Source organism: Orbicella franksi, chromosome 1 (genome assembly GCF_964199315.1).
Source record: "Orbicella franksi chromosome 1, jaOrbFran1.1, whole genome shotgun sequence".
NCBI classification, from domain to species: domain Eukaryota; kingdom Metazoa; phylum Cnidaria; class Anthozoa; order Scleractinia; family Merulinidae; genus Orbicella; species Orbicella franksi.
Genome location: NC_138145.1, coordinates 40,531,736 through 40,556,665, shown reverse-complemented (window position 1 = coordinate 40,556,665; position 24,930 = coordinate 40,531,736). Strand labels below are relative to the sequence as shown.

Below are 24,930 nucleotides of genomic sequence, written 5' to 3'. Positions count from 1 at the left end.
CAGTCGTTTGATATATTAACTACTTCAGTCAGACTTATGACCCTCACACTTGTGGTGGGCCCCGAAAAATTGGGTTTGGGTGTTCGACCCGCTTCCCAAATTTATGGCCGAAATCTGCGATTTTCCCAGACAGAAAAGATAACGTGTTCTTAGCACCTAAAGATTAGTTCTGAATATGTCTTGGTTAATATTAATCATTTTTGAGACTTAGTTAGAGTTGAAAATGGATTTAAATAGGCCCTTTGCACGATCCGGTCACATGGTACGGAAATAATTATGCCTGGACGCAAGTTATACAGTGGGACTTTCAAAACAAAGGAACTCGTACCAGTCCAGCGCGACATTCCTTTGTTTTAAAAGTCACACTGTGTAACTTGCATCCCAGCATAATTAATTCCGTACCATGTGACCGGATCGTGCAGAGGGCCTATTGCACCCCAGCAATCGGTAACAAATTCTTTATATCTTAGTAAACAAGACTTGTTGATATCTCCTTTAATAGCTATATCGTGGCTTGTACTGGTTTATACTGGATTTTATGGCATTGAATAATACCTAGCGGCTTAATTTATCGCAGTGGTCACGTCTATTAATATAGCGTTTTTACTTTGTAGTGTTTGTAACAAATCTGGAATTTCATGGTAAGTATGCACCACGAACCATTTTAAGTCAGATGCTTCATTGTGGTCGACAGCTTGTTAAATTGCCTTTCTTATTTTTACACAATTCGGATGAAAATCGACAGTTGTTCGAAGAAAGCGAGAAATAACACTATACGAGGTTAGTGTGCAATGCAAGAACAGTATCGTTTAACCTAAAGCCGCCTCCAAAAAAGGAGTTCAGTGTAGAGCTGCGAAGTGCAGCAAGTCGAAGGTGGCCGCCAATAAGTTCAGTCTGAGCTTCTGAAAGCAGATTTCCTTAGCACCAAAATGTGTGCCTGTTTATGATGGGAGATTGAAATATTTGGGTCATCAAAATTTTCCCGTAGGAAAGGTGTAGTGGAGGATCGACTTTGCAAAATAACTACGTGTAAAATAAATAAATAAATAAATAAATAAATAATAATAATAATAATAATAATAACAATAAAAAACTAAGCATTGAAATACCCATTGAAATTACCCATTGCTTTTGTTGTTATTATTATAGTTATTATTACTATTACTATTATTATTATTATTATTATTATTATCATACAACGCATAGGGGTAAGAAGACACAGGAATTGCCCATGGTATCCCTCAAAGACAGTTTATAATCTTATCAACTGTCCTGTGCGTTGTAGGTGATATGACCTAATGAATCTTGTGTACGCAACCGGTGTGTTTGTGTAACAACCCAGGGGATCTTCTTCCTCTTACGAGGGAGTTCCTCTTGTTAAGAGTGCTTCTATTTTGCAGTTGGTGGACGATGATTACTTTTCTGGGCTGGTCTCTGCTGGGAGCGTCAGAAGATTTTGATCCTATGACGTCCGCAGATCTCCCTTCACAAACCCTTGCTCGGATCCTCTACGCCGCTTTTCTCGTCATGGGAGTTATTCTTCTTGTCAATATGCTGATAGCTTTGCTATCCAACACGTATCAGCGAATAGAGGTATGAAAATACATGCAAAGAGTTGTGGAAGCCCTCCTCAAATATTCCACTCGATATCCTACGGATAGCAACACCAAGGAGTTTACTTTAGGACGTTTAATTCCGTTCAGACCAAGCAGACATTTCGACATAACCTTGGCTATTATATAAAACATTGTTTAGCGTCCACCTGGTGTTGCTACTTCCGGAGGGGGTGGGGGGTGACACTCTATGGTACGTTCAACTCTCGTTATGGCGAAGACCCGCCGGACCGTCATTTGGTGTTTGTTATAGCGAGAGTCCGCAATAGCGGGATGTGATGAAAAATGACCCAGTGTTTGGTTGTAAAAGTGACACATAACGTATACTGCTAGAGTCTCAATGGGGGAGGGGGGGGGTCCCTTTGAGGAGCCGTTCTGACGGTTGACGTTTGAATTTTAGGTTGTTTGACGGTTGACGGTAATTTTTTCGGATTGATGTTTACAACATGAAATTAATGCGCATATTTGGCTGTAATATTTCATAAAAGGATACAATTTTGCCCATATTTGGATAACTCAATTAGTCATATAATTTTGCACCAAAAATTAGATCTTTGGTCTTCAACTATGTGTCTAATTAGTGTAATTACTCTGCATAACTTGACCCCATTTAAGTCAGTCGTTTAGTTCTTTAATAATAATAATAATAATAATAATAATAAGTTTACTGAGGATATCTGAAACGTATTTGACGGCTAATATTGGCTTGCTCATCTGACGGTTGACGGTAAAAACATTGCGTTTTTGACGGTTCACGGTTAATATTTTAGTCATTTGACGGTTGATGGTTAACCTCATTGAGGACCCCGTGCTATACTCTTTCAAGCTTTCCAGTTTCTTTTAATACACATTTACTTTGACACATAATCATGTAATGTAGGTCAAAATAGTGTAACAACTAGTAAAAATTCCAACACTACAGAATAATTATGTCATTCAACAAGAGAAAATGATTAATACGTCCAAGTTGTTCATTGTAACGACACAAGAAAAAGAAAAATATAAGGATGGGACCACATGAGGTGTCCGCTTTTTCACAATAGCGGGAGTCCGTGACTGAAAGTTCCTGTCCTTTTTATTGTAGTTTCGGCCAGGTATTTAGCCTGTTTTGTAGGCGTAGCTTGAAATTTTTTTCACCCCAAGAGGTACCAATTCTAAAACAAAATTATCTCCTGTCATATTCTTTCGGCTCAATACCCTAAAAGGTACTGCAAAAGCTTCCACTGTGGACCTTTTGAGGCTAAACACCCCAAGAGGTACCAAAACTGCTCTTTTTAAACCCTAAAAGGTACGACGAGTACCCCCCGTCCTTTCTATATGGGAGTCCTCCACCCCCCTCACCCTGGCTGGGATTTTGTTTTTCTATCGCGAATATATACAATTTGTTGGGGCGTGTTTTCACTTTTCAGTTGGCCTAATATATTTGGTCATAATATTCTCTCAATCGAGGTTCCCTACTTAGATTGCACGTTTTGTAAACATTTTACTCGTTTGTATGTTTGGTTCTTTCAAGGAAAATTCGTTAAAGGAGTGGTCGTATAAATCTGCGATTACAATTGAGACATACGATGGTTACGATCCAATACCCGTTCCTTTAAATATCATCTACAGCCTCGCCAAACTACTCAGGTCTGCGAAAAAGAAAGAAAAGACAAAGGTATAGTACTACTAAACACATATAGAACTAGAGAGTCCCTGGGTTAAAAATAACGAACTTAATTAATAGCTTGAGGATACCTTGATGTTCACAACTTAAGTCTAGGTCGAGCCTAATGGTGTATATTGCCGGACGTTATCCCAGTTTTCGTAGCATTGGGTAACGAGTGGTATTTCTACTCCTCCCTGGAATGGGTACTAGTCCATTGCAGGGTTACTCCAGCAACTAAATTCGCCGGTACCCTTTTATGTAAGTATCTTTTTCAGGCTAGCTTCAGGTATATGAAAGGGTAGGGATTTCACAAGTTGAGGTATTTGAAAGGGTAGGGATTTCACAAGACAAGTTGAGATATATAAAAGGGTAGGGATTTCACAAGACAAGTTGAGGTATATAAAAGGGTAGGGATTTCACAAGACAAGTTGAGGTATATAAAAGGGTAGGGATTTCACAAGACAAGTTGAGGTATATAAAGGGGTAGGGATTTCACAAGACAAGTTGAGGTATATGAAAGGGTAGGGATTTCACAAGACAAGTTGAGGTATATAAAAGGGTAGGGATTTCACAAGACAAGTTGAGATATATACAACTTTGTAAAGTACCCCCTGGGGGGTTGATAACCCTATTCCACTTCGGCTTTTTAGGAGTTCCTGGGTCTGAGAAGAGAGGAACAAGAAACTGTAAAGTAGCTAAAGTTGCTTATTTAGATTTTGCTGATTTTGTCAGAAAGGGGAAGGTAAATAGAAGATGTCAAGTAAGATTAAAATGCCATAACAGCAAAGTTGGTGGATAGAACATAATAAAATGCAATGAAGGCCGAAAGGCTGAACAAAAACCATCTTGATTAAAATATAAAACAAACAGCTGTGATAAACATTTTAAAAACATGCATTTTATGAACTTGACGTTTCATGTGCTAGTTAACATACATTTTCAAAAGTATAACCGTTAAAATTTTGGACAGCTATTCATATTGCATCAACGGCGGGGGTCTGGAACCTAGACAGGAGAACATCTGCAGTAGAAATTTATGACGAAGCGAAGACTTCACGACTGGAAAACGGAACATTTCAAGGCCCTTTCGAACCATGATCACTCTTCTGCTATTGCTGATCACGTTAAAACAAATGGGACAATTTTGACATTTTGGCGTCCGGCAAGACTGACTACCATTGTAAGGTTAAGGAGACCATATTTATGCAGGAGTTGCAGCCAGCATTGAATGCCAATGTCAGCAGTGAAAAGCTTTTACTTTATTAAGAAAGCTTTTCCATTGTTCACTTTACAGACAGTTTCCGTTTGAAACGTCTTAAGAGCAAATGTCACGAAAAACCAAGCAAAATTTGAATTTGGCGGCAGAAGTCGAAAAATCGATTTTTCTCTCTTTTTGTCCACAAATAGCCCCTAAGTAGATATACAATATGATGTAGTTTTTTGGAGCTCGAAGCGCTTTAAATTCGATAAAACCCAGGAAAACGATTTTCGACTCGACGGTCACCAAAATGGCCGATCGCAATGGCTTAAAATTAGTAATCTAAACTTAATTTGCGCTTGCGTGTAAAGAAGAACCAAAACTTATCGATACTTTTTCTTGAAAGACAAAGTATTTAGCTATCCAAGACAGGTTAGAACTTGACTTGAGCGCCATTTGAGAATAAACACACAATATTTAAAAAAATCCCTTTCAGTTTCTAGGTCGAATTCCTAATTTACGAATAAAATTCAGAGATATTTTTCGACATGTGCCATAACTCCAAATTCCTTGAAACTTCGCCTTTGGAACACTTTTATGTTGTTGTAAAACATGTATTAAAATCAGCTTGGGTTATTCTTCGAGTGCTTTTTGAGGCCCGGCTGAAAAATCCCGATTTTACCTAAAACATCACGAAAAGTAAACAATGGACCTCTGCGTGTTGGTCTGAAGGCAAGCGGATACAGACATTTAAGTCCTTATATTATGAGCTCTTTGTACTAATAAACAAATTGTTTGCTTGCAATTGTAATATAACGGTAAAACAGTACAAACTCAACGCCAAAGTAACTGTATTTAATCCGAGTACGTTTTAGCGCTTCGAATGACACACATTTGTGACGAGATGTCGATTTCACACCAAGGCGAAACAGGAAGTCAAAAACTTTTTGCTACGCGGCCTTCCAATAATTAATTTAAGATAACTAGTCGCTGAAGGAGATATTCACTGAATTAAAGCTTAAAACAGTTGCCTTTTCTGTAACCTATCAAGTTCGTTTGCAAAAAGTTATTTCAGAGTCATTTCAGGACCGGCAATGCAAGTTAAATTTGGTAAAGAAATCTTGAAGTTTCCTTGTCTATTTTGTTTGCGAGTCACGGTTTCATTCCCGGCCGTGGAATTTACTATGTCTCACAGAGTTGGTTGTTTTACAAAAGGGCGGCCGTTTATTTCCGAAGTTAACATGTTTCCCATAGTCTTTTGTACTTTTGTCAATATATCATGTTTAGTTTAAATTGGTATCTACAAACAAATCGGAGTGCAATAGGTCTCGCGAATTCCAATTAAGGTCATTCCGCTGAAATAGAACCTGCACTGAGATTTTTGTGAAACTTTGCATATTGATTGTTTATATTATAGGAACTTAAATTTTGAAATAAAAATGAGGGGTCCCCATGTTCGTTTAGGAGCAAAAGCACCTTGTTTATACCCATATAAATCCTTATAATAGCACCATGATTGTAGTTACCATTGCTTGCTAAATTCACGTTTCCGACGATTGCTTTTTGTTCTACACTGAGAATTTGTCCATATTTACTTTACACAGAGAAATTTATTGCTCAATTGAAAACAACAGAAAAAAATTATATGTCACCATACTCGTTTGCAAGAAAACGACGATTTAACTCTATGGCGAGGTTCAGCTGTAAAGAAAAAGCCGCCATTTTTTAATGCGCTCGCGCTAATCACGCGTGAAATTATGCGCAGTAGGGATCCGCAGTGCAACACTGGGGAATGACCTTAAAAGTTCGGTCAGAAATATTTCCCCCCCCCCCCCCCCCCAAAGCGAAGTTTTTTTTACTAATGTTTTCACTTTGTTTCGACTTTCTGCGATTAGCAATCCATGACTCACTAAAAGACCCGTTTGCAATAGTTAGCTGGACTGCAGGATAGAATATTTAAGCACGCCAAATCCATTTAAGCTAATTAATTTTACCCAGTAAGTTGAATTTTCCCAAGAGAATGCAATTTTAGACGTCACGCTGCATGTAAAAACGATATGTATTCTCAGTTCTCTTGGTCTGTTTTACTTTGTATTGTTTGTTTTTGTTTTTGTTTTTGCCGTCGTGTAAAACATACTGCAACCATATAATGATCGAAGCTCTACCCTAAATTAATTTTGAGACTTTTGCTAACACTTTGTTTGCTTTCGGAAGGTGTGACACGTCATATCTACAGCAGATCGGAGGTGGGAAGACAGAAGTTCGTAAACGTGGATCTTTTTTAAAGGTTTCTGTCGTTTCTCCTTTGTTATGTTTCAAAAATATGAACTATTTTTTTTTGGATGAGAAGAATTGCTAAGCAATGCGGGTGGACTCAGGTCAGTTATTCTTCCATTATCGGCGCATAAACTGATGAACGAGATTCTCGAGGAAAGTCAGAGGTCAGCGAATCCTATTTGGCAGTGATACGAAAAGACGGGTTGAGTGACACCAATTTGCCGCTACCCAACATGGTATCCGTTCCAAGAAGAGGTCACGAAGGAGAGATGAATAGAATGAAAATCCTAAGATTTATAAATGCTGCTATGTCAGGGTTGCCGGCGGAAATCTTGCTTGCGATCAATGTTGTTTTGTCGGCTCAGTGTTAAATGGACACGTTCTACATTAGGAGATTGGAAAATAAGCGTCTGCTCGCATTAACTTTGAATGTTACTAAAACTAGTAACAGGGAACGAGGACGGGGAACGGGAGTCTGGAACGAGTTTACAGCGGTAACCCGCCTGAAAATTCAACATGGCAGACAAAGGAAAAGAAGAGGGAACAAATTGGGGAAATGCGAGGAAGTGTTACGGTTGTAAACGTGAGTATCTACCGGCTGTGACCCCAGATCATGAGCCCAGCACGTTCCTGTTAGAGCAGAATCCGATTGATACTCGCGCATGTAATGGCGCCTGGGTTGAAAATCGTATCGGTGTTATCACATGCTGGCCCAATTGGTAAGGCCACAGTCGTTCTTAAATAGAATTTCAAGCCTTCACAGTCTTGTCATATCTTCCCACTCTGTGTGCGAGCTGTCATATCAATATTTAAAAACAGCAACACGCAATATGATATCGAGGACAAGTAACATAACACATGACCATCTTTGAACGCGAGTCGTTCGCTGTCTTCGCATTCGGTAGCATGGCGGCCTTTCCGACATCGGCAAGTCAGCTGGCAAATCAGGTGAGCAACGGATAAATAACCTGTGGCCTGGCCGCTTTGTTTAAGACAAAATGTATGAGGAAACGAGCAAGGAATATTCCACAATAATGCTAATGTTGGTGAAAGATGACCGCGGAAAAGCGACTGCGTGACACTCGGTATGTTTTTAGATGACACGTTGTCACGTATCAGGCTAAAAACAGTCTTTAGTCTCTGTCTGTGCTTTTTTACCCAGTCTGCAGTCTGCATTTTGTTCCTAGTTTGCATTTTGTACCCGGTCTGCAGTCTGCATTTTGTACTGACCGATTGGGGTAGCATGTGATAATATCGATTCGATTTTCTCCCCAGACGCTATTTCATGCTTTGTTTATCCCAATAACATATTGGGCTCTGGGGCACAGCCAATAGAAACTCACGTTTACAACCATAACACTTCCCTTACATTTCCCCAAATTGTTCCCTTTTCTTTTCCTTTGTCCGCCATGTTGAATTCTTAGGCGGGTTACCGCTGTAAACTCGTTCCCCGTTCCCCGTTCCCCGTTCCCAGTTTTAGTAACATCCATTAACTTTGTAGTCCCGTTTTCCATATTCAACCGAAGTAAATGCAACTCTGTAACTTTATTTGTACATGTGGACAGTTAAACAGGTTGAATTGTTTAGAATTGCGGTGCCGTGACTGTGAAATCTAAACATTGTCCGTTTGTCAGTAATCTAATTAACGGAAAAAGAAATATTTCTTGTGGGTGAAGGTACTTTTGATTGCATGAATAAACTCATGTTATCATTTTATTTTACTTTAAAAGAAGCATATTGACCTGCAGAACGAAAATATAATAATGAAAGAAGTTAAACCGCTTTACCTCAGCAGACTTTTTTGGCCTCAGAAAAACACGCAAGCAGTCTATTGTTTACTTTTTGCTGATGTTCAGGATGTTTTAGTTAGAATCCGGTTATTTCAGCGGCGCGTTAAAAGCCACTCGAAGAATAACCCAAGCTGATTTTGATACATGTTTTACAACAACATAAAAGCGTTAAGTATAAGGAACTAATAACACAAGGACTTTAAACGCCTACACCCGCTTGCCCTCAGACCAACACGCAAAAGTCCATTGTTTACTTTTCGTGATGTTTTATGTAAAATCGGGATTTTTCAGCCGGGCCTCAAAAAGCACTCGAAGAATAACCCAAGCTGATTTTAATACATGTTTTACAACAACATAAAAGTGTTCCAAAGGCGAAGTTTCAAGGAATTTGGAGTTATGGCACATGTTGAAAAATATCTCTGAATTTTATTCGTAAATTAGGAATTCAACCTAGAAACTGGAAGGGGTTTTTTTTTTAAATTGTGTGTTTATTCTCAAATGGCGCTCAAGTCAAGTTCTAACCTGTTTTGGGTAGCTAAATTCCTTAGTCTTTCAAGAAAAAGTATCGATAAGTTTTGGTTCTTCTTTACACGCAAACGCAAATTAAGTTTAGATTACTAATTTTAAGCCATTGTGATCGGCCATTTTGGTGACCGTCGAGTCGAAAATCGTTTTCCTCGGTTTTATCGAATTTAAAGCGCTTCGAGCTCCAAAAAACTATATTACGTTTCATATCTACCTAAGGGCTATTTGTGGACGAAAAGAGAGAAAAATCGATTTTTCGACTTCTGCCGTGCTATGTTTGCTAAGGAGAAAAATTTACTCTTAAATTTCTACTGCAGCTGTTTTTCTGTCTAGGCTCCAGACCCCCACTGATAAAATACACCAGTGCTTTTTTTCTAACGTTACCATCGCTGCATCTCCTTAGGATATTTTCCCGCCCGTTTGCTTGCGGAGGATCCAATTTGATTTCTTAATTATTGGCCTTGATAGGGAATACACTGCGAAGTACGGAGATGTTCTTCCTGAATCAGGTAAAAGCAGCTCAGAGCTTTTATTATAATTTCTCTCTCTTCGGGCCATAATAGTCTCTTGACCTTAATTACTGCACTGAGAGATTGCACACGGAAGATGGCATATGATTAAATGCATGTGCCTTCCAAATATCATTAATAATTCTTGGGCCATTAACGTTATCTATTTACCGATGATGTAGGTCAGAGTCATAAAATCTATTCTGGCAAAAAGAACATGACTGAATGCGCGGAGGGAGGGAGGGCTTTTCCTTTCGGTCACATTTTGATTATACATTTATACCGCGCGTTCTAATTGGTTGTCTAGTTTTGAATGAAACCATATTAAAAAGAAAAAGCTTATGACTTATCATTGCATCTTCCATGTAATCCTTAAAAGAAAAAGAATACTGTCGCTCTCTTGTTCAGAGGGTCGTACAGGGGTATTCTCGTGATGCGTGATTAGCTGATTTTATTTTCCGTGAAACGTGAATTAAAGAAATTATTCTTCATGATCCGTGACCTGAAGGTGTTGCGTGACCCGTGAAGAACTTGAATTATTAACCGATATTCGTGATTTCACCATTCTATTCTACGTGATTTTGAGACGCGAGTCCTCCGAATGGTTAGAGTCGTCTGTCGAGAGTGACTTAGGTGTGCGATTTGCAATATGGAGCCTTGGCCTTTCACGATTTTGCTTTCTTCAAACAGTCTTTCTAGTGCAAGAGCAGGTTATTAAAAAGAGTACATCACTTGCTTATTTTCGTGATTCGAGAAAATGAAATTTTGATATCCGTGATCTATTATTCGCAATTTTTTCGGTACGTGAACCTTTCCAGAGACTTCCCTGTACGACCCTCTGTTTACATAGCCCAATTCAGACACCCGAGGAAGTGTGGGGGAATTTGGAAGCATTCACGTAAATTGAACCCTCCGGCCTGGCACTCGGTTTTACGTAAACTTTCGTATCTGGTCGAGTCATGTAAACACACTTAACTGTCTCTGAACTGTACACAGATGAGATAAAAGAGGACCTGGTAGTTCAAGAAACACGTGGAAACCGAGAGATGATCAGCCAGATTCTTAATTCGACTTTTAACTGCCAGGGCGCCGTGGATCGTGGAATCATGTGTCCAGCTGGCCCAGAGGTGATTATTAGGAAGACAGTAAATTCCAAGAATTAATTTTTTCTAAATCTAGGGACGATTATCATTTAGTCAAAAGCAATAAGAAAGCTAAGGTGAGTTGTTTTTCAACTGCATGTACGATGACGTCAATTTCTTTCGACACATGCTCCACATTATGTGATAATTATGCATACCTCCTTCCTACCTACTGGTCAGCAGTAATTTTTCAAAAAAGTTATTCAAATGCAAATTGGTAACAATATAAGCCCCTGCGGACGACGTGACAAACACTTCTTCCTGGAGTGGTTCTTTAGGCCAAGGTTCTCAAGAAGACAAACTAAATAAATATACAAATAAATGGTGGGAAGATCCCAAGATGCTCTCATATCTTCAGAGAACTACAATTGCTCTTCTATATTCTGGATAAGTACCTCTTATCAATTTGCATTTCCCTTTCGACATACTCCGCATTATGAGATAATTATACGTTTTTAAAGAAACTCGGCCTATAGATACCTACATTGTAAAAACAAAACAACAAACAATTTGCAAAGACCATAAATGATGGATGAAAAAAGCATTCATTGCGATAAGCATATATAGTCGACTCCCGATAACTCGAACCTTCAGGGGAAATAGTAAAAGGTTCGAGTTATCGGGAGTTCGAGTTTTCGAGGGTAAAGTTATATAGAAAATAGCCTGAAGCGAAATGAAAATTACTTCGAGTTAGCGAGGGTTCGAGTTATCGGGAGTCAACTGTATATGGTTCTTGACCTTTTTCTCAATATTTCTAAAATAAAGTTTGTAAAAAAAAACGTTCACTTGACTGCCATCTTAGGCATGTCAGTAACTGGGGTACCTGTAACATAATCATTAGATGAGGCAGCTCCTCTGACGCTGTGAGCCCTGACAAGCGTCGATCCCGGCAGACTGAAACACTGACATGATCCATCTAGTTAAACCTAAGAGACTCAGGATTGTATGGCCTTGCAAATGACAAAAACATTTTGATACAAAAAATTCCATCACAAAAACTTGAGAACTACAATTAGACTTCAATGTAAGTGCCTCTCGTCTAAATGTTATGTTTCGCGACAAGTGTAGTTTTACATATAATTGACAGAATAAATTCGTTTTGTTATTTCGAGGCGTGGAACGTTCATCCAGGTATCAGAATACAAGGTTATCATTTGACATGTGATGAAGTGACGCGCTGTCCAGAATGCGGCCCTGGCGAGGGTCATTGGCCTGGAGCGAGATATCTCACAAGATTTACAAAAGAGTTTCCTCATTTTGAGGTGAGTAACGACAATCCAGGACACAAGAAAATCATTGGTAAGGTTCTTTCCTTCCTCGAAACAAGTAACAACAAGTAAACAAGTAGCAATAAGTAACGTGTAACAAGTAAGCGACCACCCAAAATGTCAAGCCAGGTGGTTGTTTGTGGGAGGTGGTCGCTTAAGAGAGCTTAGACCATATTAGGTCAAAATTTTGCCTCATTAGCACATGGTAAATGCAGAGACCCCCCCCCCCCCCCATGTTTTAAATGTCTTATTCATGTGAACAGTCAATTTCGAGAGAAAATCCAGTACTTCCCATCGAGAAACTCTTTAGTTCTAAAAGTGGTCGCGGTAGCGTACGAGAGGTGGTCGCTTTGAAGAAGTTCCAAATATAGTGATTCGACTTGGGAACTTTAATATTGGAAAACTGGTCGCTAAGTACGTAAAGGAGGTCGCAACCAGGGGTTCGACTGTAACACAGATTTTGATTGTTATTTTCTCCGTCTCAGGAATTGTATAATTATCGCTCTCTGATTGGTTAAGCGCTTGCAAGTTACCAGCTCATATGTGGTGTCTGTGAGTGAGTTAAACTTTTCAGGTTTCTGTCGTGATTCCATTTTTTTTTTTTTTTTTTTTTTTTTTTTTTTTTTTTTTACACTGGATACACATTAGGTTATATAAGAATAGAATGCATTAATATAAACTTTTCCTCTGATTTTGACCACTTGAATGTTTATCCAATTCAAATCAATTCAATCGTTTATTTACAGAATGAAGTTTAATTCAATGAACATGAAGACCTTTTGCTGTCGTTGTAATTATTGTTTACTGGCGTAAAATAGCCATCCTCGGATATAATTTCTAGGTAAAAAATACTACAGCGACATTCCCTGAGCTGCCTCGCCTTTTGAATTAAAAGGGAAAGTCGTAATGAAATAGCCATCAGGCAGATTATAATTTTCTATTATTGCAGTCCACGTGAACATTAACCTTATTAGAGCATATAATCTCCACTAACACTTTGCAGGTCGCCATCCTGGAAACTGGGACACTGATTATAGTAGCGATAGGAGTGGTGAATGAGGGTTACAATACCGGTAAAATGCCCGGATGGGAGGATGGAACTGTGGGATACCAAAGTGATGGAAACATCTGTGATGCTGAGAACAGCGAACGTGGCAGAGAAACCAAAGGTATCAACAACAAAAAAATAGAACTTTCCCAAATATATAATTTATAATATCTTATTTTATTAAAAACTGGACCATTAGATAATGCAATTGGAGTGTTTTCATTGGCTTAGCAATCATGGGTTATATAAACAATAACCTCCATTTGAAGCGGAAATATGCTCGGATATTTGTCCGCGGACATTATCTGTTCCAAGCAGCGAACATTTTTCCGAGAGTGTAGCTCGAGGAAAACTGTGAGCTTTGAGGAACAGATAATATCCAAGGACAAATATCCGAGCATATTTTCTGGCCAAATGGAGGCTATTGCGTTTATTATTCGTCAAATATTTTTCGCAACATGCGCGATTTTGAAAATTTGGGAATATTCTCAGATATTCCCCAGTTTTAGCTGGGAATATTCAGTCACGTGACGTGTTTAGACCAATCGCGCGCGAGCGAAAATGTTTGATGGATTACAAGAGCCATTTGTACCATGCTCTACGAATATGATAAGCTTACGCGTGATTTTCTGGGGCGTTTTTATTTTTATTCGGTTTTGTTTGCTATATTTAGGGGGAGTTTTTGATGAAACAATTATTCCACTCGCGCCTGTTGGATATGAGATGATTATAGCCAACTCTGCAATATTCGCCTCGCTGGCTATCTACCATCTCATATCCAATGCGCGCTTCTGGAATAATTGTTAAATAATCGATCTATGTATTCTTAAATATTACGTTTCTAGCGTGCTGACCTTACATGGAAACTGACCGCGGGATATGACGCCAAGTTGACCAGTTTGTGTGGGAAACAAAAATATGCCAAGACAAGATGTCGGAAAAAATATATTTTGAGAGCTTTCTACCGAAGAAAGACAGGAACTAATGGAAAATGCTATACCTGCGACAAAGAAGAAAGCTACAAACTTCAGTATGAGGTTATACGCGTCTTAGGTTTTCTGACAAATTAAGAAAGAAATGAAACTCTTCCGTGCATCGAAATTTCAAACACTGAGAAACAATCTGTCACAAAACCAACAACAAAGTTTGCCTTTAAAATTTCTAGAATGGCTTGCAAGTCCTTGTTGAAGTAACTTTTTGGCGCAGTCATTTGAAGAAATGACCTATGGGGGGCTTTATGCGTGCGTCAAAAATTTTTACATTTCAGCGAGGAAAAATGGCGGATGTTTCTAAAGAGGCACTTCATAGTCGATAAGAGCTGCCGCTGACCGCTTTCTCCGGTCACCACCGTACAATAAGACCTTTTCAATAGACTATTTTACAGTTGTCTGCTCGGTGACCTGGCCTTTGTATGGCAGCGAGGCTAGGGTTGACCTTGTTTTGATACAGACCTCACTGCTTTTGTCATGTAATTGCACCTAGTTAGCATCAGCACAACTTGTTTTACACAACAAAAGCAGTGAGGTCTGTATCAAAACAAGGTCAACTCTAGCCTCGCTGCCATACAAAGGCCAGGTCACTGAGCAGGCAACTGTAAAATGGTCTATTATCGCCGACCCTGTTTTTACTGAAGCAAATAAAGTATTAGAGCATGGCTTTAGAGCATTTGTAAAAGACCCCAGGAAAACAGGTGAAATTGCCGGCGTAAACCTAAAAAACAAAAAAAAAACAGACGAAGAAACTGTTCGACAAAGTTGATCTCGGACCGGCCGAGAGCAAAAATCCAAAAAGCAAAAATCTCATTCAGGGGGGAGTAGAAATACCGCTAGTCACTTCATGCTACAGAATTAGGGATAAGCTCCGGCCTGATAGACCACTTGGCTTGGCAGACTTCACCTACCATTAAACGGGTGAGGTTAGCTATAGTTATGAAAATACTTAATGATAACTGACGGCTCACCAAACTAAGCGGAAGTCATCCTCAAAGTTTTAAGATTCAAATGGCCTTTGATTTACCTTGACTCACTGGGAAGACCGCTCTAAACGAATTACTAATCCTGGGATCAGACAATTTAAGTGAATACAATGGAGCCTAAGGTTGCGACCACCTCTCGTAAGCGATCACCTCTCCTCAGCGACCAGTTTTCCAAAATACCAAGTCATATCATTATATTTGCAACCTCTTGTAAGCGACCACCTCTCGTGAGCGACCGCGATTACTTTAAAAAGTTTGAAATTTTCCTTTGTTTTTAATCTCCCATAAGCGACCACTTGACAGATAATGGAGCAGAACTTGGATAATGAAGTGTTGTAACATTATCGCATTCCTGTGTAGTACAGGAGACGGAAATTTCTCAATGCAAAGTACCGGATACTTTCTCAAAATTGACTTTTCGCGTGAATAAAACATTTAAAACATGGGGTAAGTCTTTGCAGTTACCATATGCTAATGAGACAAAATTCTGACCCAAAATGGTCTAAGCTCTCGTAAGCGACCCCCTCCCGTAAGCCACCACCGAGGCTAAACATTTTCGGCAGTCGACTGTATACATATTCGACAAACTGTCTTCGCCGCTGGTAAATCAGAGCCACCCTTCTATGAATAATTGAAAATTTGTGTTATAAATTGTTCTTGCAGCCTCAAGATTATTGCCTTATCAGGTATATCAGGGTAATTTGGGGGAGGACATTGCGCCCGTTCGGGACGGGATGCCCGCTATTATTTTCTCTCTTTTTCTAGCCTAAAATTCTCTGTAGCCTTGGTAACTTTTCAAGCTTAATTTTTCAAGCTTAACTCATAAACGAGACCAGCTTCTAGGTGTGTGAATCGTTAAAGAGCCGTAAGTATTGTTATTATTTTCCTACACAGGCCCTATGGTGGCTTCTCGGGGCGATCGAATTCGATGTACAGTCTTGTTTGAGGACGAAAAAGAAATAGAAGATGGAAAGAAACGAGTTCCAATTTGCTTCACTTTAAACGGCAGGAGGATTCGTATTAAAAGAACAAAACAACATAACGAGACAGATCATGTTTTCATGGACTATGATCATGATAAACCGCTGTACCCTTACATTGGCATGACTGACGGCTGTAGTGTATTAGCCAAGGTAAACAAATCAGAGAAATAGATGTAAGAATGCACGGACTGAGCGTTTTACCTTTACTAAAGAAACAGAGAAAAATTTTTGTTAGTTTTATCCACTATTAGTAAAATTCTAAAACTAATAAAAATACTGTAATCTCATTGGCTGAGAAATTTTATACCATTAACCAGAAGAAGTAGAATTCTAGAAGAATTCTAGTAGAATTCTATTAGTGTACTAATGAAAAAGCTGCAATCTGATTGGCTGAGTTACTCGTACACTATCAGCCATTATACTTCACCACTAAATTTTCACCGATTCCTATTGGTTTAAATTGATCACGTGAGACGATAATGTTCATCCGCGGAGAGACACTATTTGCCCATAGTGACCTCCAAGTACTCGTCAGTGAAAAATGTTCTGTAAACAAGCGAGCTAAAAAAAAATAAACAATTGAAATTGTATTAAGTGGGTTTTCTTTATTTTCCCTTTTAAATTTTACATTTGGCTTTCACGGCTTTCATCTAAAAAAGTTGAAAATAATTCAATGTGAGTTTTGAACTGGCGCGCGGAAGAAAATCTAGTGGTGAACAATAAAGACAATAGAGTGTTTATGTCTCGGAACTATCGGTCTGATAGTTTCCCCTTGGAAATTTGATGTTCTTAAAACTAGCATATTTGCCTTGGAAGCTTCGCTTCTCGGGAAAATATTTGTTTTAGGAACATCAAGTTTCCGCGGAGCAACTATCAGCCTAGAGTTCCTCGACAGAAACACTCTATTGTTTAATTAGAGTGCAGTGGCTGTCGGTTGTCTACGAAATGGCGACGCTTCTTCGTTTTCTTGATACAACTGTACTATCACCTCATAAAGATCACGATATCATATGTGGGAGAACGACAGCTGCCGCCGCCGTGTGTTTTCACAACTCTTCCTTTCGAATTTTCGCGAGTTTTACGACATCCGTAAAGAAATGCTCAGAAATTTTTTTCATCGATTTTTAGAAGGTACTTGGAATGATCAAAATGTAATCATCTAAGCTAATTTTCATTTCAGATGTGTTCCAGGGAAAATCCAGAACACGGAATTTCCAATTGCAACAGTGAAGACCTCGCCGCTGTTGCCAGAAAGATTTCAAAGATCGAGGAAAACTTGGTATGTTGTTCCTAATAAGCTCATTTACCGATATCCACTACAGGATTAAGTTAGTTCTGAGGGCTAGTAGGTAAAATCAACCCAAATCAGATGGCACTGTTATTTACCGGTCCAATATTCCAGTATTGGACCGGGCACTCTCTCATGTATTCTCATGTATAAAGTTAAACATAGACTATGTCCTAATAGCATCTGTAACATTTTTAACGAGCATATTTCTGCATACAACCTGAGACAATCAGACTTTTCTACTCCTAGATACAACACTGTTACTTATGGGAAGCACTCTTTGCGTTATGTAGGACCCAAATTATGGGGCAAACTGTCTATGGCTGACAGATCAGCCAAGACACTGCAGGCTTTTACAAACTATATTCGCAAAAGGGATATAACTCGCTTAATGGACACCGGTTGTAAGGGCTGCATCCTATGCTGCACATAATGCCCTTCAAGTCATTTATTTTTTTTTTATTATTTTTTTTATTGTATTAATATTAGTATTAGTATAGTTTTTTAGCAGTGTCCCCTAATTAGTATGGTGTTTTTATTCCCAGGCTATAGGGTTTTTTGACACTTTAATAAAGTTCTCACTCACTCACACTCGAATAATCCCACGCAGGTTTCTTGTAGTTTTATGGCTTTGTAAGATTATTTATATGTTTCTTCCAACCTCCTCTTCTTTAATAGTATGTCCATGATAAAACCAAGCAACAAAAGAAAAGTTCAAAATAAATGGCACCAACAAGACTCTTCGTACAATTTTTGTATGTATAATTTCGCTAGTGGAGTAAATTTTTGCGGGAACCTTTTCTTTGCGGATCGTGGATCTTTTGCCATAATCATTCACTCACAAACTGTGTCATGAGCAGTATCACTCCATCCTACTTCTCTCATGGAAACTTTCTTATTCCCTTTTTTGAAAAACAAAAAACAAAAAACAAAAAAAAAACAAAACATCAAGTTGTCAGTTTACTTTAAGTTTACCACCTGATCATGGGATTTATTTTTCACAGCATTGTAGTGTTGCAATAAATCTCTTATTCACCAAGCTTGCAGGGAGAAGTTGATCAGTACGGAAAATATCTGTTTACAAACATTTTTTTTTTGTTAGTTAAAACGTTAAACAACAGATTTCTTTGTTTCACCAGCCAATAGTTCTCTGGTTGGCATATTAATAACAATGGGTGACGTCACTGATATATTTGCTCTAAGATACACAGATTATGTATATTTAAGTTATGTTGGTAACAAAAAGGTATCTACAAAACAGTGATAATATTCATAACAATTATATTAATGAAACTCTCAACTCCCAGTAAAATTTCAAGTGAAACGATGTGCTGTTTGATTTGCGTTTCAGATGTGTATGAGAGAAAATGCAGAACACGAGATTTCCAAGAGTGAAGATCTTAACAGAAAGGTTACAAAAATCGACGAAAGCTTGGAGGAGACAAACCGAAAACTTGAGCTGGTATGGGTTTTTTGTGAGCTCATATTGATGTTCATCTCAGGACAATGGTAATACAAAGGGCTTGCAACTAAAATCAGCAAGGCTTATAGCTTACCGTTGTAAAAGAATTAACTTACACGTTAAACGTTGTGTTTCTTCCAACCGCTTTTCCTTCTTTTTTAGAAAACAGTACCATGAGTTAGACGGATAAAGTCGGTTCCCAATAATTTGTGATGTTTTCTGAATATTTCTACTCGTGTAATAAATATCTTAATAGCCGAGCTTCCTAGTGCTTGGTTAATAGGATAAACGGTGTATGTATACTTTTAAGTAACTTAAAAGTTATATCAGTGACAGATCAAAATATTATAACAGTTACAATACTCATTACAATCTAAATGAAATTCTCAACTCCTAGTGAAATTCTCAATGAGACAGTGTGCTGTTTAATTTTCGTTTCAGACGTGTTCCAGAGAAAATGCAGAAGAACTTACCAGAAAGGTTACAAAACTCGAGGAAAGCTTAGAGGAGACAAACCGGAAACTTGACACCTTGTTAGCTAGATTGACAGACCAAGAACAATCTGGTTAAGGCCTTGACCTGATGAGCTAACAAACAAAGGATAAAAACGTGGCAAGGACAAAACCATGGATTTTCTTTCGAGTAGGAAAATTTCCTTTTTTTCTTAAGAGTGTTTAAAAATCGTTTCATTTGCCAGCAATTTAAAACCATCAAAACAACCTTTTCGCTTTTCGCAGCTAGAAATGCATGCTTCAAGTTCGCTTTAATTTGTGTTCCCACGTCATTTTAATGTAATACGAAAGTCGTTCTTGCATGCAGATAGATCCATGCATATGTTTCGCTGATCCGAGTTAACTACAATGAGGTTTTTACTACACAAAATAAGTTTGTACAGTCCGCTACACTCCTGTGTTTGCAAGTCGGAATAATAGAATTCATAAAAAGGTCAAAAGCTGATTATAGTAAGGTTAAGGGCACATTAACCGATCTTTTCGAGCCGTTGCTAAGGAAAATTTATTCTCATATAACCTCATCATTTTTAGTTAGCTCAGAGTTATTTCATGATCAGTAACACTAGTGATGACGTCATCAGGCCACGCCCATGGTCATGTGACTGATACTGAAAAAACGTAAAGGCTCCCAGGCAAATTACTTTATCGGGATTTTTTTCATTGATTTAATATTTTAATTTAAATCCTCATTACGCTATGCATAGATTTTGTTTCATTTTTAAAAGGTCACATTTTGAGAGAATTTCAAAATATTAAAAATTCGTAATTTTCTGAAAAAAGCATGATTTTGGAAAAAGGAATGCATAGCTATCTTTCCAACGTTGGCTTTAATCGAAATCCGTCGAAAAAGGCTGGATTTAATGAAAAACCGCGTTTCCTTTAGCATTTAAAGAAACCGGAAGTGCGCCCGATATATATTGGAAGTTACCCTATCAGCGCGTGCGCAATTTACACTACCAGCGCACTTTGGTAAGATCAAACAAAGCCACACGGAGTTAGTTTTTCTCTTTCTATTTCTCTTGTTTTTCTGTCTTTTTCTTATTTTGTCTTTGCTTGTGCTTCTTTTACTTTGCATTTTGTGAAACACAAAGAAAAACATCTAAAATGTGAGCGAATTTGCAAGTTATCGAGTTGTTTTTATTTTCCGCGCTCAGGCTGACGTAAGTAACCGGAAGTGAGATTTCACCTCATTAGCAACGTGCGCGAGTGCGCGCATAAATCGGTTAATGGGCCCTTAAAAGGAGTTAAAGTCTGCATACGAACCAAGTTGCCCATGAGGCCGGTGCTTATCTCCAGTTTCTGTAGCATGAAGCCACTAATGTCTGATGTATTTACCGTGTTTTTAAATAAAGATGATGATGATGATGATGATGATGATGATGATGATGAGTACTTCTACTCCCCCGTAGATGGGATGCTAGTCCATTGCGGGGGTACCCCCAGCGATGGGTCACCTGACTCGCTTTTGAGTTTTAAGGGCTTAAATGACCATGGCGTGTTCAGCAATGATTGGCCGTTCGTTTGATCTATTACTAAGGCATCAACTGAAAAAGGTGTTTTCAGAAAGTCTTTCGTCTGGGTGATGCCTGTTTTTTAAATCGAAAACCTCTTTTGAGTAAAACGTCACTTCTTATTATAATCATGGGAGGCGCGGTGGCTTCATGGTTAGTGCGATCGCCTCCAGATCGAGCGTTCCGCGTTCGAGCCCTAGCCTGAACATTGTGCTGTGTTTTTGGGCAAGAGAATTTACTCTCACTGTGCCTCTCTCCACCTAGGTGGAGAGGGGCACTGTACTGAAAGGTACAGCTTTTGTACACATTAAAATACAACTTTTTGCTAAATTATAAAAAAATGGTTAGAAGGGTTCCGAGACACTTTAATTTTTCGAAAATTTAAGGTGGTTCTGAATCTCCCCCAAACCCGCCCCCCAAACCCCACAGTGTTTTTTAGCTTCGTGAAAGTTGAATCTTGGATTCTGATTAAAATTCCATAATAAAAATAGCGGTCACCGAAACCGATTTTGAGTTATAAGCACTTAAAGCTAAATTCAAGGTCTTTTGTACAGGTTATACCACTGCCATGGTAATTTGTTATGTCAAGAAAACGAGCATAACCGGTTCGCCAATGTTTGACACCATTTTGAAGCGTTAATTGAAAATTCAAATGTAGACTGAAAGCGTTAAAATGATGACGAGTGTCATTTCTTTCAGCTCTAGCTGTTTTGTGAGATTAACTTAAAGAAGAAACGATAACCAGACTTAAATTTACTGCACTATAGAAAGTTTCCTACATTGTTAAATCAAGATGGAAATATTTTCGAGCTGAGTTAAATTACAAAAATCTTATGCTCTTTAATCTTCAACCAATCTAATAAAACTAACCAAAGTTGCACAAATTCCCTTTAAGCTGTAAAAGTGGCTGCTACATTGTACAGACATGGACCAACGATGGTTATTTGGCACCATGCGATTATTACATTTGTTAACGCCAGTGTTCTGCGTTCTCTAGTTACCAGTACAATAGAACATAGGTTTTACAACTCTATTGACCAATCAGCACGCGCTTAGTATCTCAGTTATTTTTAAAACTCGATATAGAAACACAGAACTGGCACGAATTGTTGACGAAATGATGCCGAGAACAAAGGGAATTTACATTTTGATGATCAAAGTAAACAAGTAGCTATGTAGTTTCTGTTTTCCGTCTTGAAATTTTCTAAAAGAAAGAGAAAACATGTTCTCCTTGTTTCTATCGAGTTATAGAGACACTCGTGGAAGCTTGGGAGAACTCGAAAAAGCTGTGAGAACACTCGCCTTTCGGCTCGTATCCCCAAAGCAGTTCTCGTTCTCCCAAACTTCCCTTCTCCAATTTGATGTATGGACCCCCTGTACTCCTTGTGCGTAGCCTGTTTCAGGAAGCGGGCGAGCGAGCGAGAGAAAAACGAGGGCGAATAAGACGTCTTCGCTTGCCCCTGACTATTCGAGAGCCTGGAACAGGCTACTCTGTACGAAGTAAGAGAATGGCAGGGTTTGTGTCCCCTTGACTCAGAGGTCATACGCAGTTTATTACATTTATTGTTAAGCCTTATAACATTTATGGTTATTCAGTTTATTACGTTTATGGTCAGTGGATTTATTACATTTGTGGTTAAAAGTTATTACATTTAGGGTCAGTATTACATCAACGGTCGATTTTTGTTACATTTATGGGTGATACAGCCGTCAAGAAGCCAAAAGCAATATAACAACATGTTTTTCGGAATTTCCGGGCGAAAGGACAGCGTCGCGAGACATACTCCAGCAAATTTTCGCAAATTTCTTATCGGGAATTTCTGTTCCATTTATTTTCCTCCCTGAATTTGTGGTTGCATTGAATGGTTCACTTTTCGGAAATTCAACAATTTCCGGACTTTTTGGAACCTTTCCCGGGAAATTTTCGTACCATTTATCCCTGTTTCGAACTTTTCAGTTTCCTGCTTTGTTGTTCTTTTATTTGTTGCAGCTCAGAAGAATTATTAATTTGGAAATTTTCTTTGTTTTGCAAATACCGTAGCTTCATTTATCTGACCAAGAGGTCGCGCGAAAAAAATATCATCCAAAGTTTTTTGATTAAACTGCACATGTGAGACTTCTAGCTTGACAAAAGTTGAAATGTTGCCAATTGTATCTCGTGACTGGTAATGCTATCACAGTAAATAGACTTTGTCGATTTTTTTGGTGATGGTGATGATATGTGGGGTTTATTGTCTGAGTAAATCCAATTTCCTTTTTTTTTTTATTTTCCATGCTTCAGTTTCAAATTGTTGTGTAACACGAAGAACGTATGGTTGTAGGCTCGGAAAAAAATGTATAGTCACAAAATACGGTCAGACATTGCTTGTAGCTTAAATATCCCGATTATGTTAAAAAATACCACTATTTTACGTTGTTTTCAACTCAGTTAATAGAGGGGAATGGTTATGAAGCCCGGCAAACATCAAAGGAGCAAACAAAGATGCCAAGATTTATGTTGGAAGGTCCACGACCGTGCACTATCTTTTGTTTTGCGTTCATACACCTTGCATGAGTTACGTAACCAAAACGTTTCTATTGGTTAGTTTTTCGGTCAGTGGTAAACAACTATTGTGTTTTGTGCACGGTCAAGGCCAAAAAAGCGAACAAAAACATACAGCAAAGAACTTTGTCGAGTTTTATAACCATTCCCCTCTATTAGCTATGTTTTCAATAAGGACGTTCTACATAATTTGTCCATAGCAGTTCTATGTCATTATGGGCTAAAAGTTGTTTTCATGTCATATGTGCGAACTATTGAATTTCTTAATGAAAGGCTATGCAAGAGATTAAATATCAGAAACGCAGTTTTAATAGAAGATGCTTCAAATTGAGCAATATGCTTTTTATTAAGGATTTTCCCACCCAGATTGTTCACTGATATCAATCAATTTAACTTTTGTTTTACTTTAATTAAAAGTAAACTCGTTTGATCTGGGGAGACCAAGTATATCTGCAAAAGAAAGCACAAGGCAAATTTTAATATCATATGAAAACGTTATATCTTACACTGATGTATTACACGAACAATTTTGATAACGTCGACTTGACTTTGTCGCCTTTGGTAATATAATAGACATGCTTTAGTTGGCTAGAAGATAAAAAGTGAACAGGTGCAGGCATGTCGTGCGACAAAATCAGTATTCACTGCCCTCGCAAACTTTACCGTCTTATCTAACGCTTTAACCATCAAATGGAGGTAACAAACATCTTAACGCTTGTGAATGCTGGCCTTAATGCGCCCCTTGCCTCCACAAGTACAGTCAGTAATGCAGTTATTCTAACAGCCTTTTGGAGAACACCCGCTTTGCATACAGCCACCAACGTTATCGTTTTTGGCTTAGCCCTATCCGATCGTGGAGTCGGATTGATCTCTCAGCCACTAGGTATCTTCCTCTTGACAAATCTTATCAGGAAGGAGGCAGCACCGATATTTCAGATGTTTTCTGGATCACTCTCTGCTATTTCGCTACTGAAGATTACAGCGATCAGTGTGGAAAGGTGTCTCGCCCTCAAATTGCACCTGAGACATCAAGAAGTGGTAACTGTTAGACGAGTAGTTCATGTTCTCGTTTTGATTTGGGTATGTTCCATTGTGTCCACTTCCTCTTGTCTTTGATACTAGTCCATGGGCCAGGGCAGGTTCTCGGTACCACTCGGGGGGAGAAAATGCGAGTGATATCTGATGAAAGTTTATATGAAGGACTTTTCAAATTTATTTGATAGCAATCGTGAAAGAGTAGCTTTCAGTTTTGCCTACTTCTTTTTTTCAAAAATATTGCCTTGACATGGAAACGAGGTTCACATTAAAACAGTTACTTTAAATGCGTTCTTTATTTATAATATTAATAAATTACTACATTGTACAGTAAACAGGTTTTCTTAACATTTGTGGTTAAAAAATAAAATTTATAAGTTGATTTGAAAAAGAAAAACTTAAATAAAACCATGTAGCTCAAACTCGAAAAGCATCATGGGTAACGTCTAAGATGACGGTCTCGCTGCATGGTAAATACTTCAAAGTTCTTGCCAAATTTTCGCAGTTTGGACGCTTTTTATCAACTAATATAGAGAAACAGGGAACACTTAGTATTTTTATGCTCACTGAACAAAATGCTTACAAACATTCAAGAGTCTCTGTT

The 24,930-nt window shown here is 38.4% G+C and overlaps 1 protein-coding gene across 4 annotated transcripts in view; it reads left to right on the top strand.

The window, feature by feature from the left end:
• LOC145481228 (uncharacterized) overlaps positions 1-19,772 on the top strand; it is a 37,749-nt gene extending 17,977 nt beyond the window's left edge. For all 4 annotated transcript variants that reach the window (XM_081459684.1, XM_081459677.1, XM_081459699.1 and 1 more), the window contains 11 exons: positions 615-641; positions 1,401-1,593; positions 3,127-3,270; positions 9,455-9,560; positions 10,557-10,687; positions 11,815-11,964; positions 12,974-13,139; positions 15,888-16,126; positions 17,157-17,255; positions 18,616-18,726; positions 19,168-19,772. In XM_081459684.1, the coding sequence (XP_081315810.1) occupies positions 615-641; positions 1,401-1,593; positions 3,127-3,270; positions 9,455-9,560; positions 10,557-10,687; positions 11,815-11,964; positions 12,974-13,139; positions 15,888-16,126; positions 17,157-17,255; positions 18,616-18,726; positions 19,168-19,296 (1,495 nt within the window). In that variant the 3' untranslated portion in view covers positions 19,297-19,772. The remainder of the gene's footprint in view (positions 1-614; positions 642-1,400; positions 1,594-3,126; positions 3,271-9,454; positions 9,561-10,556; positions 10,688-11,814; positions 11,965-12,973; positions 13,140-15,887; positions 16,127-17,156; positions 17,256-18,615; positions 18,727-19,167) is intronic.
• Positions 19,773-24,930: the final 5,158 nt, after the last annotated feature.